This window comes from Cebus imitator, unplaced genomic scaffold, assembly GCF_001604975.1.
Source record: "Cebus imitator isolate Cc_AM_T3 unplaced genomic scaffold, Cebus_imitator-1.0 Scaffold240, whole genome shotgun sequence".
Classification (NCBI taxonomy): domain Eukaryota; kingdom Metazoa; phylum Chordata; class Mammalia; order Primates; family Cebidae; genus Cebus; species Cebus imitator.
The window spans coordinates 2,153,885-2,170,148 of record NW_016107555.1 but is presented as its reverse complement, the minus strand read 5'-3'; the positions used below and the strand labels follow the sequence as shown (position 1 = coordinate 2,170,148).

At 56.8% G+C, this 16,264-nt stretch overlaps 2 protein-coding genes across 12 annotated transcripts in view; one reads left to right on the top strand and one right to left on the bottom strand.

The window, feature by feature from the left end:
- Nucleotides 1–7,454, top strand: part of RERE (arginine-glutamic acid dipeptide repeats) — a 468,771-nt gene extending 461,317 nt beyond the window's left edge. For all 9 annotated transcript variants that reach the window (XM_017498335.2, XM_037727827.1, XM_017498331.2 and 6 more), the window contains 4 exons: nucleotides 916–1,636; nucleotides 3,530–3,676; nucleotides 4,192–4,372; nucleotides 4,681–7,454. In XM_017498335.2, the coding sequence (XP_017353824.1) occupies nucleotides 916–1,636; nucleotides 3,530–3,676; nucleotides 4,192–4,372; nucleotides 4,681–4,714 (1,083 nt within the window). In that variant the 3' untranslated portion in view covers nucleotides 4,715–7,454. The remainder of the gene's footprint in view (nucleotides 1–915; nucleotides 1,637–3,529; nucleotides 3,677–4,191; nucleotides 4,373–4,680) is intronic.
- Nucleotides 7,455–14,776: 7,322 nt separating this feature from the next.
- The window catches only part of SLC45A1 (solute carrier family 45 member 1), a 29,200-nt gene continuing 27,712 nt past the window's right edge, over nucleotides 14,777–16,264 (bottom strand). For all 3 annotated transcript variants that reach the window (XM_017498330.2, XM_037727825.1, XM_037727826.1), the window contains one exon: nucleotides 14,777–15,199. In XM_017498330.2, the coding sequence (XP_017353819.2) occupies nucleotides 14,933–15,199 (267 nt within the window). In that variant the 3' untranslated portion in view covers nucleotides 14,777–14,932. The remainder of the gene's footprint in view (nucleotides 15,200–16,264) is intronic.

Here is a 16,264-nt window from a genome sequence, read left to right as displayed (position 1 = left end):
CGTGAGGTGTGAGGGGCGCGGGAGCGGGCGGCCGTAAGTCCGGGGTCGTGAGGTGTGAGGGGCGCGGGAGCGGGCGGCCGTAAGTCCGGGGTGGTGAGGTGTGAGGGGCGCGGGAGCGGGCGGCCGTAAGTCCGGGGCCGGTGAGGTGTGAGGGGCCTGGGTGCCACGCCAGGCCACCCAGTTCTGCCCTTGGCTGCCTGGCTCGGCCTCCTGGCAGCTAGAGTGTTGGGTGCAACTTACACCCTCTCTCCATGCTTCTGACGGGTGCTACACATCCCCCAGCTGCTGGGGTGACTGTGCCTGGCAGGGCTGGGCTGACTCACAGCAGTGACTGGGTGTCCTCCTGCCTGTGGGCCTTTGAGGAAAGGGCCTGTCCTTCCCCTGCAGCCTGTGGGTTTGTCTCTTTTACGGAATTTGAAAGAGCCAGGGAGGAGCACAAGGGGCCCCCTGGGAGAAGACCCAAGCACTTGGGTGGTAACCAGGCCATGAGGGGCCTCTCTAGCCGCCCTGTCTGGTGGGCCCCTCATGGGCTGGGTGCTGTGATGGTGGCCAGCTCTGTGCTGTCGCAGGGAGGAAAGGGCAGCCAGCCCAGGAAGTGGCATGAGGGCTCCCGGCAAGGCTCCTGGCCTGCTGGGCTCATTCACACGTGCACCCCGGCTGTCACTCCCAGACACACACGTAGACCCCCCCACACGAGCTTTGTCTCACAGGGAAACACCTACCTGAGCCTGAGAGGAGCTGCTGGCCCAGGTGAGCCCTGGACTTAGGGCTGGTGTCAGCCCAAGGTCGAGGCCGGGCTCCGTGGAGGGACCAGGTTGGCCTGTCAGAGCTGGGCCAGGCCCACCTCTGCAGCGTGGGCCCAGCGGAGACCCCTGGCACTCGGCAGACCCCTCATGCTTTCTTTTCCCTCGGCAGAAGGCGTCCAGCTCAGCACACGAAGGCCGCCTCAGTGACCCCCAGCTCAGTGGTCCAGGCCACATGCGGCCATCCTTTGAGCCACCGCCAACCACCATTGCTGCTGTGCCCCCCTACATTGGGCCCGACACGCCGGCACTTCGGACTCTGAGCGAGTACGCCAGGCCCCATGTCATGTCACCCACCAACCGCAACCACCCCTTCTACATGCCCCTCAACCCCACGGACCCCCTGCTGGCCTACCACATGCCCGGCCTCTACAACGTCGACCCCACCATCCGCGAGCGCGAGCTCCGGGAGCGGGAGATCCGGGAGCGGGAGATCCGGGAGCGGGAGCTGAGGGAGAGGATGAAGCCGGGCTTCGAGGTGAAGCCCCCAGAGCTGGACCCCCTGCACCCAGCCGCCAACCCCATGGAGCACTTTGCCCGGCACAGCGCCCTCACCATCCCCCCGACCGCCGGGCCCCACCCGTTTGCTTCTTTCCACCCGGGCCTGAACCCCTTGGAGAGGGAGAGACTGGCCCTGGCGGGCCCCCAGCTACGGCCCGAGATGAGCTACCCTGACAGACTGGCCGCTGAGCGCATCCACGCAGAGCGCATGGCGTCGCTGACCAGCGACCCCCTGGCCCGACTACAGATGTTCAACGTGACTCCGCATCATCACCAGCACTCACACATCCATTCCCACCTCCACCTCCACCAGCAGGACCCCCTCCACCAAGGTGCGTGCCCCAGCGTGGCAGGTGGGACAGAGGCACGGGGAGGGGTGCAGAGCCAGATCAGCAATAGTCACCATCCAGGCGCAGAGCACGTTCTTTTCTGAACAGACCCCTCATTCCTAGCAGATCTTAGAATAGTTCAGCACCCACCTACAATCCCGGTTTGCTGTGTCACAGTCTCTCCTCGGCCCGGAAGCTCTCCAGAACTGCAGGGCCTCAGACAGCTGCAGTGCACAGGTGAAGCCTGGGCTCTTGGCCCTGTGCCTGGGATGGAGGGACGTGGCCTAGGCCCATGGGGCAAGGGAAGGGCAGCAAAGCAGGGTCATGTGGCCTTTGGAGTCAAGGAGCATAAGGTGAAGCACTGGGCTACTCAAAGGTCACTTAGTAAGAATTCAAAGCACAGTCCTCTTCCCTTGAGAAGCAAGGCTGGGCAGGGCTCCTGCAGGCTTTAGCTGAGTTCTCCTAGCCGACCCACCTGGCGAGGGCTGCCTGGTCCTCTCCACCCTGGGAGAAGGAGCTCCTTAAGGCTGCTCACGGACCAGCTGTGGGGAGGCTGATCTGAGGCAGAGGCAGGCACAGCTGGCATCCTTACTCCCTCTGCAGCTGGTGAGATAGCACAGGAAGGCGGCTGCTGTGCTTGTGAGGAGGCAGGCGCACCCGCCCCGTGGGACTCGGGGGTCCAGGTCCCGTGGTGCAGCCTCCATGCAGGGCTTCCTTACCCGCCACCCTCCAGTGTTGGGCAAGAGGATGGCTGATAGGGCAGGGCCCAGAGGGAAGGCAGGCAGCCACCTCTCCTGCCTCTGCACCAGGTCCTGACATGGGAGTGCACTCAGCATTGCTGCCCTCAGACCTAAAGTTCTGTGCGCACCTGGGGTGGACCTTAAAAGCCTCAGTAGAGCCAGTATATGAGGGCAGGGTGTCATTTGTTCATTCATGCATCATCCGTTCATTCAGCAAGTGTTTACTGGACAACTGGGATGTGCCAGGCATAGTTGTAGGTGCTGACAAAACCCCCGTCCATATTTACGTTCCAGTTTGGAAAGACGGTTGAAAGACATCTGCCAGGTTGTGAGAGGCGGGAAGTGGATGTTCTGGTAGAAAATAAATCCAGAAGAGGAGATCAGGAGAGCTGGGGGTGGGGGCAGGGGCAGTGTGGCAGTTTTGGGAAGGCCGTCAGGAGAGGCTCGATGAGGAGGTAGCAGAGACACGGAGGAGGTGAAGGGCAAGCTGTGGGAAATCAGTGCAAGAGCAGCCACAGAGGCGGAGGGAGAGCTCCAACCTGCCAGGGACCCTGAAATTCCTGCCAGCACCTGTGTCGGCTTGAGCCAGGGGATAGGAGATGAGGGCAGGAGGGGCATGGTGGGGCCGGATCAAGGCAGCGTTCTGAAGGTAAGACATAAGATTTGGTGCCAGCAGAGAAGAGAGGGCAGTGTCAGGCCAGGTCCCCGTTCAGTGCCTGCTCTGCTGGCCTCATTTGGGTTCTGCGAGTGAAGGGCAGGGAGACAGCCCTGGGCAACGGGTGCCAGCCCAGCACCGACTGGGGTAAGGTGGTGTATTCCTGTGACCTGACAGGCAGAGGGCAGGCCCAGGTGGCCAGGGAGAGGGACCCTGCCAATCCCAAGTCCTTGACAAAACTGGCCTGGGGTTGCCTGGTAGGGGTGCTTCACAGTGGGAGAGGAAGTGCCTTCATCAGCAGTGGGCTTGTTACTTCTCTCTGCCTCTATAGCTCTCACTGAAGGTGGAGGCAGCCACTTTAGGGCAGGTCCACCTGCAGTCAGGTGGTACCATCCATCCCTGGTGACCAGGAGCCAGCCAGGGCGAGGAGGAAGTCACTCACTGGGATAAGCATTGAAGAGCCATGCACCACCTCTATCTGGCGTTTTGTCCTTTTCTTAGGTTCAGCGGGCCCCGTCCACCCACTGGTCGACCCTCTGACTGCCGGCCCTCACCTGGCTCGCTTCCCCTACCCCCCTGGCACTCTCCCCAACCCTCTGCTTGCACAGCCCCCCCACGAGCACGAGATGCTTCGCCATCCAGTTTTTGGTAAGACTTCCCCTCTGGGAGGGGCGGGGGACTGTGTGAGAGTTGGGCTGGGGTCTCGTCTGCTGTCTTCAATCATTTATTCATGTATTGAGCAGGTGGGTTTGTGCACCCTATATGCCAGGGGTCCCTGGGGGAACAAGCTTCCTGCCCTCTGGGGACTGCCTGGGGTTGGGGATCATAAATGCATCAGCCTTGCTGAGAGCCAGGACTGCAGGGCCGGTAAAAGGAGCAGAGGAGGCTCATGGCAGGCCTCTGAAGGCACAAGGCACTTGGGCTGAGGCCTGGAGCATTCTGAGGAGGAGCCAGGCCGGATCCAGGCTAAGGCACCCAAGGGCATCTTCTACTTCCCCGGAGGCTCTGCCCTCCCGCTGTCTGCAGAGTCTGGGAGGGGCTGGCTCCTGTGTCCATGTTGGCCATCTCTCCTGTGCTCCCTGCTGCTCGCTGTGCTGGTGCCACTGTGGTCCTGGCCAGTCCTCTGGCTGTTTCTGTAGCACGGGTTGTTTTGTGTCTGGCAGGCACCCCCTACCCTCGAGACCTGCCTGGGGCCATCCCACCCCCCATGTCAGCAGCCCACCAGCTGCAGGCCATGCATGCCCAGTCGGCCGAGCTGCAGAGACTGGCCATGGAGCAGCAGTGGCTGCACGGACACCCCCACATGCATGGTGGCCACCTACCAAGTCAGGAAGATTACTACAGGTGAGGCGGGGTGCTAGGCGGGAGTGGAGGGGTGTCTGAGCCCAGCCTCCCACCAACCCACAGGTGCCCATGGTGTTTCTCCCATAGTCCCCACTGCCGGATTCTTCCCATCAAGCTGCTGGGCCCTAGAGGGGACACCGTGAAACCACAGCACTGGGAGAAACGAGGAAGGGGGAGGTGTTGGGAGGATGGGTCAGCTGCGCCAGAGGCTGCGGGCTGGGGTTGGATTGCCTGGCTGTTGCCTTTGGGGCTGCTGCCCACCTGCCGAGGCCGGAGACTAAACACACTTTCCCGTTTTGTCTTCCCAGTCGACTGAAGAAAGAAGGTGACAAGCAGTTATAAGTTATTTATTTCTTAACGCCGGCTGTGGAAACCCCAGTTCTTGGGGGGAAAACAGGACTTTTTACATACAGTAGGAGCTGCAAAAGCAAAAAGAATATCTTCTAAAGATTTCTTTATATATTTAAAAACCACAACTAAAAATGTACCCACATAATAGTGTTCGTTTGTCGAGAGGATTTCCTGAGACTGGTTTGGATCTCCCTGCATGACAGTCCCCCAGAAACTTAGTGAGTCCTGGACTGGACTGAACATTCAGAAAGCTTCCCTGCAATCTTGGGGTTTGCTTAACTTAGTGAGTCCTGGACTGGACTGAACATTCAGAAAGCTTCCCTGCAATCTTGGGGTTTGCTTTAGTTTCTTCTTGATTTCTCCGTAGGTGCTAGAATCCAGTTCCCACCCTTCACTGTGCGCTCGCAGACACACTCCGTGACGAGTGTCCAGAACCCGCAAGCTTTGCAGATAGGCGGCATATGAATTTGGAATCCAAGAGCTATAATTTTTAAAAAAAATCTTTTATTTTAATACATTGTAGGAAATCTTCATAATTTGAGAAAGTTCTGCAGCATGGCTTTTTACGTCTGTAAATAAATAATTTTAGAACAGCCTTTTTTTTCTTCCATAAACTACTATTGTGATCTATTTTTTCCAGCCATGTCACTAATTGTGAATTCCTACCAACTATTGACAGAATACAGAGTTGATTTTTTAATAAAAAGTTATATATAATTATCCCTTTAATTAAAGGGAGCAAAGGGGCGTTGCCCGTGGGCAGAGGCTTGGCCAAGGCCTGGTCACAGCAGTAAGCATCCAGGGCTGGCGGGGGCGAAGTTTTGCCCCTTGTGTTTCACGTCTGTCTGCTCCTAGCCTGTGCTCTGCCGGCTCTGCAGACGTCTGTCCATCAGACCTCTTCCAGTTTGCACAGGGAGTGCAGGCAGTGAATGCTCGCTTTCTGTTCCCCGTGTCACTGTTCTGTTTCCACGGGATGGAAAGCATGTGGTCCTGTGTCCATTGTAGATTTCCTTCTAGATTTCTATGTACGCATACTTGATTGCTCTGGATGAATGCCTTTTTAAATACTCTGAAAATTTCATAATCTAAGAAATTCAAGAAAATGATTCCATACGAATAACTCGGCACATGAGCGACCCAGGACATATGCCTGCCAAAGGGATCTGTTGGAAGGCTGCCCTTTCATGCACATTGTCATCTAGATCTTATGGTGAGGATGGCCCATTCTTGCCACAGACCAAGGCTGCTTTTGAGCGAGGGAGACCCTGGAGTTAGACAGGTGTTGGGGGTGGCCTGCATTTTCCCCCAGGAGTAGGTCTGCGTGGCGACCCATGTTGCACTGGCAAACCACTGGAGTCCCACTCTTCATCCTGGAAGTGGGAACTGGAGTCCCTTCCACAAATGTGAGGTCAGAAAGCAGGCTTCCGCCTGCGGCACAGCTGCTTAGGAGGCCAGGCCCCTCCGGGCAGAACTGTCCTGGAGAGAGCCTGCCCTCCTCTCTAGGTCGCAGCCATAATGCACTTTCTCCCAGGCCAAGGATGGGTGTTTTGGGGTGTCTGCCCTCTGTCAGCTCTGCTTCCTGCCAGGATGTGGCCTTTTCCCATCCTCTTATCTCAGACATTTGACGGCTTTTCTGCCATTGTTTGTGCTGGTCCCATCCCAAGAATTGTAGGGCAGAGAGACCACAGTAGGTCAGCAGACAGAAAGTCCATCTAGGACCCAGGCCACAGAGGAAGCAGGAAGAGAGGCTGATAGTTTGATCTAGAAACCAGCAGGTATTAGCTCAAATCCAGGTTCTGGAGTCATATAAGGGCATTCCCAGTTTCTCTGAAAAACCATGTTTGGTTTCAGTTGGGAAAGGATTGTTCTATCTATTGAAAATGTTTATAGTTTATTTTTCTTCTTTCCATTTTTCTCTCATTCCATCTCTGCCTTAACTTTAGTTCCTTAGTGGGGAGGCAAGCTCACATTAACCTTCTGTCATCAGACTTCAGGCCGCATTGGCTTGGAGGCATTTATTTCCTTGTGGGGTGGGACGGGGCCTCGTGGCAGGCTTGTTGGAGGCTCCCACTGGGGCCTCTTCCTGCTGGGCTCCCAGGCCCCTGCATCCATGCCCTCTCCTTCTCTCCTTTTGGGTTTTCTTGCTTGCTTGCTTTTCGGTGGAGCACAACATCTACCATTCAGTTAAACCTTCTTTGTCTCTTCCTCTGTCATCTGTTTTTCCAAAGAAGAGAAAGAGTGGAGTACTCTGAGGTCTGTACTTGAAAGCTGTCCGAAGGTGTTCTCTTGTTAGGTTTGCATTTCTCCCCATATCCCAAGGTGAAGCACTGAGATTCTTCCATTTAAAAACCTTGACCCGAAACCCTCACCAGATCAATTGCAGTTTCTCTGGGAGGCCCTGTGTCTTTGAAGCCCAGCCGCTCGGTTTCCTCTGGACTTTCCTCCCTTTGTTTGGGGTTTGGTTTGGCTCCTCTGTGTGTCCCCGTATCTTGTTGAGTGTTGTCGAGGTTGAGCTTCACTCCACTGCGGCAGAGCCAGAGTGCACATTCGGATTTGCTACGTTTCTATATATCTTGAAGCTAAATGTATATATGAGTAGTTTGCCATGAGATAACACAGTGTAAACAGAGTAGACACCCAGAAATCGTGACTTCTGTGTTCTCTCCATTTGAGTATTTTGTAATTTTTTTGAAATATTTGTGAACATAAATAAAACCAAGCTACACTACAACCCCTGGGTGTCTCCCGTGCACTGTCTCATTCTGGAGGGTGGGCGGGGATCCTGGCTGTTACCCAGGTGGGGGACAGGCAGAGGGAGAGTCAGCTTTTCCCTGCTGCTGGGGATCCTGTTTGCGTCCCAGAGAGGTTTCCAGAAACATCCTTGTTAGCTCTGTCTGGGAAGAGGATTTCTCTGGTGGGGGTGCTTGCTTTCTTTGGAGGCTCCCCAAGCAGCCGGATGGGCCCTAAGCGGGCATTTGGACCAAGGGCATCCTCCCCACCCCTCGCCATTCATCCCACGCCTCTATAATCTGTGGGTGTCGCCGGCGTGTAAGGGCATATGGCACACTTCCTGCTTAGGAAGAGACATCGCAACCGCCCCGCAGCCTAGAGGCTACCTGTCTGGACCCCATCAGTCTCTTCTCAAAGCCTGTCAGTGCCTCCGTTCACCCCCCACCCCCCATCCAGCTCTAGAGTAGCCCTCTAGGTAGAGGATGCGTCTCAGGCCTAAGGAGGTCTAACCTTCCTAAGGGGCAGCAGGTGGCCTGCAGGGTGTGGACACGGCCACAGAGGGACAGGTGTTGTTAGAATTTGCACTATGGCTTCAGAACCTGTCAAGGGCATTTTCCTGAAGCCTCAGATTGTCCCCGGAAATGTGTTTGCACCCCTTGTCATCTGGGATAGGGCTGTGAGTTTCTAGATGTTTCGGGACATGAGGCAAGAACAGCCCAGAAAGCTCACTGTTGGTAAACTGCCCCCAAACCAGGCAGGGTCCGCCACGTGATAGAGATTTGGGGAGCAGCAGACGCCAGGCACTGCCTCACTCAGGACCTGAGAAAACGTCGCCATGCCGGGACTCGATTGTCCACGCGGGACTTGAGGCGAACGGCAGGGTCCTGCTCCACAGCTGACCAGGGCACAGGGTCACGGAGGTCCAGGTGGCTGTCAGTCGAGGTCCTGAGTGAGAGGATGGCATTGGGGTGGCTGGGAGAGGCCGGAATCCAGGCGCCATTTTCACGGGTCTCACCCGGACTGTGCTCCTTAGGAAGCTGCAGCGTATCATGGGTACAGGTCTGTGAAGTACAGATTTCAGAGTGGTGCAACAAGGCTCTCATCAGAGCTGGGCAGCTTCTCCGGCGTGGACAGCTGTGGCCATTGTCACCACTCTGCCACACACTCGTGAGGAAGAGGGCCAGAAAACGCTAACCAGACATCTGCTGGGTGGACGGGGAGGAGGAGGAGGGCAATGGGGCCATCCTCCAGCAGCCCGCTGAAGCCAGGCCCTTGCCTCTTGCTGCCCCAGTAACGTCCTTTGTGCCCTCTGCCCCTGGTTCCTGGAAATGCATCCCCAGCTTGGGCACGGTGGCTCAAAAGCCCCACTGGTTCCGCTGCAGGTGGGCTAGGAAGATGGCACTTTGCAGGGCATGGTGTAAGTCCCAGGGTCTCAGCACAGTGTAGGTGCGCAGCTGGGTATGTGGCTGTTGCTAAGTACGCATGGTAAGTCCAGGGACGGGAGGCCTCACTTAGGCCTCACCTGGGTGAGTCAAGATCATGTATCTGAAGGTCAATGGCCTCCCACATAGGCCCTCAGAATTCAGCACTCGTGAGCTGTACAATTGTAGATATGATCGGCTGATGAGCAGTGGCGGGGCAGGGGGCAGTGGATGGTCAGGGCCAGAGCCCTTCTGTGTGGAAGCTGAGGAGACATGGGGACCCCTCATCTGAGCTAAGAACCCTCACTGGCCCCATCCTGACCATGCGGTGAGACCCAGGGCAGTGTGGCTGGGCACGAACACAGACTTCAGTGACCACCATCAGCCTCACCTGACCAGCCCCGAAGGTCCAGGCACATACCTGAACTCAGAGCTTTGACATCAGAACCAGCTACCCAGAGACATGGGATGAAGCTGCCAGGCCCCAAGACCAGTGGAAAAATCTATCCTGCCCTAGACTCCTGGGGACCTTCCTGCTGCCTGGTGGAGACCCGGAAACAGTGGAGTCCTTGGCCTCCCTACCCCCTCCTAGGGAGGATCTGCCAGATGAGCCAGCCACGGGAGGCTGCCGCGCACTTGGCCATCCAGGTTGACTGACGTGGGCTGCAGCATAAAGCCAGCCCTTTCTCGTTCATGAGGTTCCTGGATCTCCCATTGGAAGGCAGGGGCTGGCTGGAGCTGGGATCCATTGTGAATGAGGTCCAGCTGCAGATGCCTCACTGAGTCCTCTCAGAGGCGGCATGGTCAGCCTTTGGAGGTCTCGGTATCTGAGGTCCTTTCCCTGAGTCTCCACTGGGTTCTTAGCTGCCCTGAGAGCCCTGGCAGCTCAAGCCCTGGTTCTCTGTTCCTCTAACTCAAGGTGGCTTCTCTAGTGTCTGCCTTTGCCAGGAGAGGTCATTGTTTCCTTTTGACACCTCAGGGATCCAGGCTGCAGAAGGCCCCCTGTAACTCCCGCAGCCCAGCTGTGTGTGTGCACAGGCACCCGGGCCCTTGTTACTGAAACAGGCAAGTTCTGTGTAGAAGGCACTTGCTCTGTAGTTATTTGCTGAATGGATGGATGGATGCATGCAGGAATGAATGAACGAATGAATGAATGAGTGGGCCCTGCAGGGCAAGGTTCCTTGCTGCAGTACAGATGTGCTGTTGGGAAGGCGGTGTGAAGGGCGGGATAGAAGGACCTTTCCAGTTAAGTCGGGAAGGCTTTCCAGGGATTTCCCGACTCCTCTGCTGGGCACCTGGTGACCCTCCCTTCACATTCTCCTGACTGTGTGGGCCCTGCAGCTCCTCTGACCCCAGCCCTGGTTAACACCATCTTAGAAGTGGGGAGTGGGGCTTGGGGGATCGGCCTTTGGTGAACCCCTAGGGTATGAGCAACCATTGGAGTAAATGTAATTAAAAGCAGGCTTTTAGGGCACCTTTTAGTTGGCCCAGAGAGGATTCCTGAGGCCATTTCTTGTCTATCCCATTGTTTTCTGGGCAACTGACCACCCAGCCCTCTCTGTCCCCTTGGACCCTGCTGCTGGGCAGCGGTTGAACAGAGTCCATCCCCATCCTAGCCACCAGGTGGCAGTAGTTACAAGGCCCAAGTGCCCGCCCTGGTCCCGAGGCCGCCAGGAGACCTGTGGCCCCGGGTGGCGACCGGCAAGTCAAGGCTCCAGCGGCAAAGATGGGGAAAGCTGGAGGGTTTGGCAGTGAGCACTGTCTAAAAGATCCAATGTTTCCCAGAAGCAGGTGGCTGGACAGGCGGGTCAGAGATCAAGGGGCGACTGGAACAGGCCCCAGCACAACAGGGTGTGGAGATGGCTGGGAGGAGGGGGCTGAGTGGGGCAGGGGAGACTGGCGGCTTGGGCAGGTAGGCAAGGTAGGCGCGACTGTGAGAACGAGGGCAAAGGCCTTGCCTAGAGACCAGGAGGTTTCTTCTGTTCTCCGCTGCATCCCCAGGGCTTGGGCGGGTACGTGGTGGGAACTCAGTCAACATGCTTTTATGGAAGGGATCCCAGAATGGGCATCAGCCGTGAATGACTTCCAAGAATCAGACTCTGATAACTGTGCCCTCACGCCCTGAAAAGCGCCCTGAGAAGCTGCTGGGAGTCCTTATGTGCCACGAAAGTACCCACCCCCCGTTCCAGACACCCGCTCCCAGCGGGGGATGGTATGTCATGCCCCACATGTTGCGTGGATTCTGCAGATGCTCCCAGCGAGTGCAGGGAGGGCCGGGACCCCCCGACTGCTGGGGACCCAAGCGATGGTCAGTTCTTGCATATTCCAGGGAAATCACCTCTGTTCTGCCAGAAACCTGTAGCCCAGCCTGGCAAGTGTGGGAATGCCATCTTACACTGTCCTGGTCCCCCAAGGGATGGTCCAGGGTGAGCCCAACAGCCTAGGGAGGTAGAAACAAAACCCAGGGAGGTGACGATCTCAAGTATAATTCCTTTGCTTTGATGCTGGGTTTCCACGCTAAGGGTCATGGGCAGTGCTTGAAGGCAGTTAGGTGTGTCTCATCCGAGTAGTATCAAGGAATGGGAGCCACTTTCCAAGTTTGCTGGCGGGAAAGTCGGGAGTGGCTTCAGATCTTGGTGGCGCAGTTGCTTTTGAGTGGCCTGAGAAGTGTGAGTCTTGCGGAGCGCTGGCCTGTAAAGCAAGTGGCCTTCTCCTGCTGTCCCCTCACCTCTGAATGGAATGAGAAGCTCCCTCCAAGCTGAGCTCCCTGGAGAGCGAGCCCAAGGCCTCCCTGCAGCAGCGCAGTGTTCAGGAGGCAGACAGGGAAGGAAGCTGCCTGCCCTGTGAGCTGTCACAGCACTCCCGAGGTACTCAGCGGCATGAGGCTGGAGTCACACTCCCTGGGCTCAAACCCCACCCTGTTGTGACCTGGGCCACGTGCTGGGTATGCTTGTCTCAGCGTCGAGGTCTGTCCAATGGGGGAATGATACCTCCTTCCCAGAAAGGTGGGAGGATGGATTAAGATGCACGTGGCCGCATGCGTAGTGAGGACTTGGCAAACAGCAAGCGGCGGTGACTACTGACATCATTACTGCTTGAGTTTCAAGTAGACAGCAGTCCTCTCCGAGACGTGGAAGGCAAATGAGTGTGGCTCTCGGTGAGTCCCGGACCTCCTGGTTTGGAGCCAGTGGCTGCTGCCACTGCCATCTGCTGGGAACAGACCTGAAGGTCAAGGCAGCTTTTTGGACCTGTTCCGAGGGCAGTACCCCCACAGTTTGGGAGGCAGGGCAGGTGCTCAGAAAAGAGCCTGACAGCAACAATTCCCAAGTGTAGAATCAATCTTTGTTTTGTTAGAAAGTTCCAGGAAGAAAGAGGGCCTAGGATTTGACAAGCCAAGAGTAAGGGGGAAGCCCCCTATTCTTCATTTTGACCAGTTCTGGGCAAAAACAGCCCAGACTAGAGGACAATCACCCAACCCCACATTTTCTAGAAAGTCTGAAGCTCTTCCAAGCAACATCAATGTCAACAGGATAAGTCTGCAGTTCCAGGAGAACCGCAGGGCCTATGTCCATGGAGGCCCAAAGGAGCTGTGTGACCTTGAAAAGCCACTAAACCTCTCTGTGCTTCAGCTATGCGTGCATCAGGGACCACGAGACCCACCTCACTGAGCTCATGACCATGAAGGGTAAAGCAGCATCACATGAAGGCACAGGGAAATAATCACCGGCTCCAAGCAGGGTGGACTGCACGGGGGAAGTGGCATTTCAGACATTTCTACATGGATGAATCAGATATTGATGGGCAGAGAAGAGGTGGCCTTGGCCTGCAGGAAGAGCCTAAACACAGGCACAGACTGTGGCCCTTGAGGGTTCTGTGGCTACAGTCCAGGGGGCTGGCAATGCAGCAGGTGGCCAGCTCAGGAAGATGGGCTGGGCTGTTTGGTGGGAGGAGTTTCCGCCTGATTCCTTAGGCTCCAGGGAGCCGGGGTAGGTGTCATGGAAGACTGGAAGACAAGATGGGCTCAGGCCTGTGTTTATAGGCCCCCAGCTTCAGGATGGAGGATGGGCGTGACGGTAGATGGGAGGCCAGGAGTCAGGCAGGGGCACAGAGAGGAGCGGCCTGACCCCCTGTGAGCCCACACAGGCCACTGGGGCTCCAGGCAGCAGTGGGCAGTGGCACTGAGGAAGGCTGTGGCCCAGGGTGGGGATTGGGGCTCTGGTGGGAAGGTCATAACCAAGGTGGGGAGGCCGTGGTTGGGAGGGAGGCTGTGGCCCAGGTGGGGAGGTGGCCTTTCTAACTGGTCACAGCAAGATGATAGGACACTGTCATGAACCCCAGACTTCCCCCGGCTGGCAACAGGCCCTGGAACCCCTGTCGTTTGTTTTGGATTTGTGGTCAAGGATGTCTCATATGTCCCCAGAACACAGCATGCAGTGAGGGATCTGGGGGCTATACAACCCCATGCCAGGCCCAGCGCGGTAACAACGGGGACCCGGCCATGACCACTCGCGGCCAGTAATTAGCATGCGGGGAGGAGCCCTCCCAGGCCTCTGGGAAGGGGCCTCAGTGAGCTCTCGGTGTCAAGTGATGGAAGATGGTTAGAGGCCAGATGGCAAGGGACGGCCACACTCTCGAGAGCTTTGCCAGGTCCATAAAGGGACACTGGGAGGCAGTGGGCACAGCCCAGGCAGACCCAGGCCCAGCAGTGCCCACACATAGCAGGCACATGGTGTCCACCTGAGGAATGAACGCTCAGCAGATGGACAGGGAAGAATGGCCCGAACTTCACCCTCCAGCCCCTAGTAGGCCTCCCTGCTAGGTACTCCCCTGCCTGTGGAGTCAAAGGGCAGGATAGGCACTGACCTCCTTAAAATTCCAACTTGGAGGACATTTTACAATCCATGCACCTTGGTGCCTGTGCTCCCTCGAACCTGCCAAGTAAATGCTTACCTCAGAGATCCCTCCCTCACTCCATCAGTCCCCTGCTCAAACAGCACCTCACTAATGAGGACACCCCTGCCGCCCTGTCCTCCTTCCCTGCTCTTGCGCTGCACGGAACCTCAGCCAGCCATGTGTCTCCCTTCCTCTCACATCAGTTCCACCAGGGAAGAGTGGACACTCACAGATGGATCCCCAGGCCAACCACTGCCTGCCACATGCGGGCACTTGTCAGATATCTGGAGTGTGGATGAGTGGATGGATGGACGGATGGACGGATGGACGGATGGATGGATGGATGGACGGATGGATGGATGGATGGGGAAGTGGATATCTGGAGTGTGGATGGGTGGATGGATGGATGGATGGATATATGGATAAGTGGATATTCGGATGGGTGGATATTCAGATGGGTGGATATTTGGGTAGATGGGTGATATGTGGATGGATGGATGTGTGGATGAGTGGATATTCAGATGGGTAGATATTTGGATGAGTGGATGGATGGTTATGTGGACGGGTGGTTATATGGATGGATAGATGAATGAATGGATGAAGAATGAATGGACGAATAGACAAGTGAAGGAATATGAGGCCTTCTGATCCAAAAGAGCTCTGACTCTACCCTGGGATGCAATGTACAGAAGTACGGTCCAGTTAGACCAGGCTCTCTCCCTCAGCACAGTTGACATCTGGGTCTTGCTAGCTCCTTGCTGTTGGGGTGCTCCTGTGCACCGAGGGAGGTTCACAGCATCCCTGAGTTGTGACAATCAAAACTATCTCCAGACATTGCCAGATGTCTTCCTGGGGGTGGGGTGACGATATTGCCCCTGGTTGAGAGCCATTGAATTACATCTTTACTTTCCAAAAAAGATTCTTACAAACCTCCCCCTGCCCAAGTTCTCAGGAGAATAACTCGGTCCCCAGAGCATCTCTCAGCCACCGGAGAGCAACAGCTAGAAACTGTAGGCTTTGCCGCTGTCATTTATTATTTTATCACATATTTACATTCCAGTAGGCAGCCTGTCCCCCTGTCCACCAAGGCCCTTTGGTCCTCACTGGTCGGCCTGCTCCAGACCCCCAGGTGCTGGTGCAAGTCCAGACTTGAGGCTCCTCGATGTCAGACGTTCAGCAGGAGGGGCCGGTGCTCCTCGTCGGCAGTGTCGCTGGGAGGAATTTCATAAATGACAAACAGGGAGGAGTACAAGCAGCCCAGGAAGGACACGAGGCTGGAGAAGTACATCACCCCGTTGGCGCTGCCCACGGCCGAGGTCAGGGGCCCCAGGACCAGGGAGACCAGAATCTGGGCCAGGAAGTACTGGCAGCTGAGCAGGGAGATGTCGACGCCCATGCCCCGCCGGGTGCCGTCTGCACTGGACCCTGCAAACTGACCCAGAGGAAGAGACGTGTCAGCGAGACGTGCCGCGGCCAGTACGAGGTGACTGAGCCCCGCGTGGCCTGCGAGGCCAGGAGGCCCGAGCGGCCCACGCACAGCAGCTCATGTTTTCCAGCACCGACGTGCACAGGGAGTTCAGCCAAGAGTTGAACAATATTTGTGTTCGGAGAGATGACGACAGTGAAAAGAATCTGTGACTAATGGGGCGGAGGGCTGAGCTCCCACGGGCCGAGGTGGCCGGAGACACTTTCCCCACTCAGCACGTGAGCTTGTCCCCATCCTCTCACCCAAACGAAACCAATCTGCCCAGCCAGGTGGCCACTCCACTCCTGTCTTCCTCTCGGTCACCTTCGTCCAGGATGGGGCCTGCCCCACACCCTGAAGTCCTCCACACGTGATGGCCTCTGCTCCTGTGCCTGAGGCTCCAAGGTCTTCATGGCCTTCAGCTTGGACACGTCACTCACTCTCCCTCCCCTGCCAGCCACGCTGGGGGACAGTGGCTGAGAGCGTGGTCTGTGCAGAGTGACGGCGGGGAGGGGTGGCATGGGCTCCCCTCACTTGGCTCCCCTAGCACCAGCCAGCCTGTCAGGCACTGGGTGAGTGGACATCCCTGTGACCTGGGGGCCTGGGCCTCCCCTCTGGCTTCCCTGTACCAATTCTACCCCCATCAGAAGGGCTGTGTTCAGGGCTGGCCCAGCTGAACCTGTCAGACTCCAAACTCTCTAAAACAAACCAGGGCTAGGCCTGGGGGAGGCAACTGAGGCATGAGATTAAAAGGGAGAAAAGACCGGGCGCGGTGGCTTATGCCTGTATTCCCAGCACTTTGGGAGGCCAAGGTGGGCAGATCACCTGACGTTGTGAGTTCAAGACCAGCCTGGCCCCGTCTACACTAAAATTCAAAAAAGTTAGCCAGGTGTAGTGGTAGGCACCTGTAATCCCAGCTACTCAGGATGCTGAGGCACAATGATCACTGGAACCCGGGAGCCGAAGGTTGCAGTGAGCTGAGATCACACCACTGCACTCCAGCCTGGGTGGCAAGCAAGACTCCAAGTCACA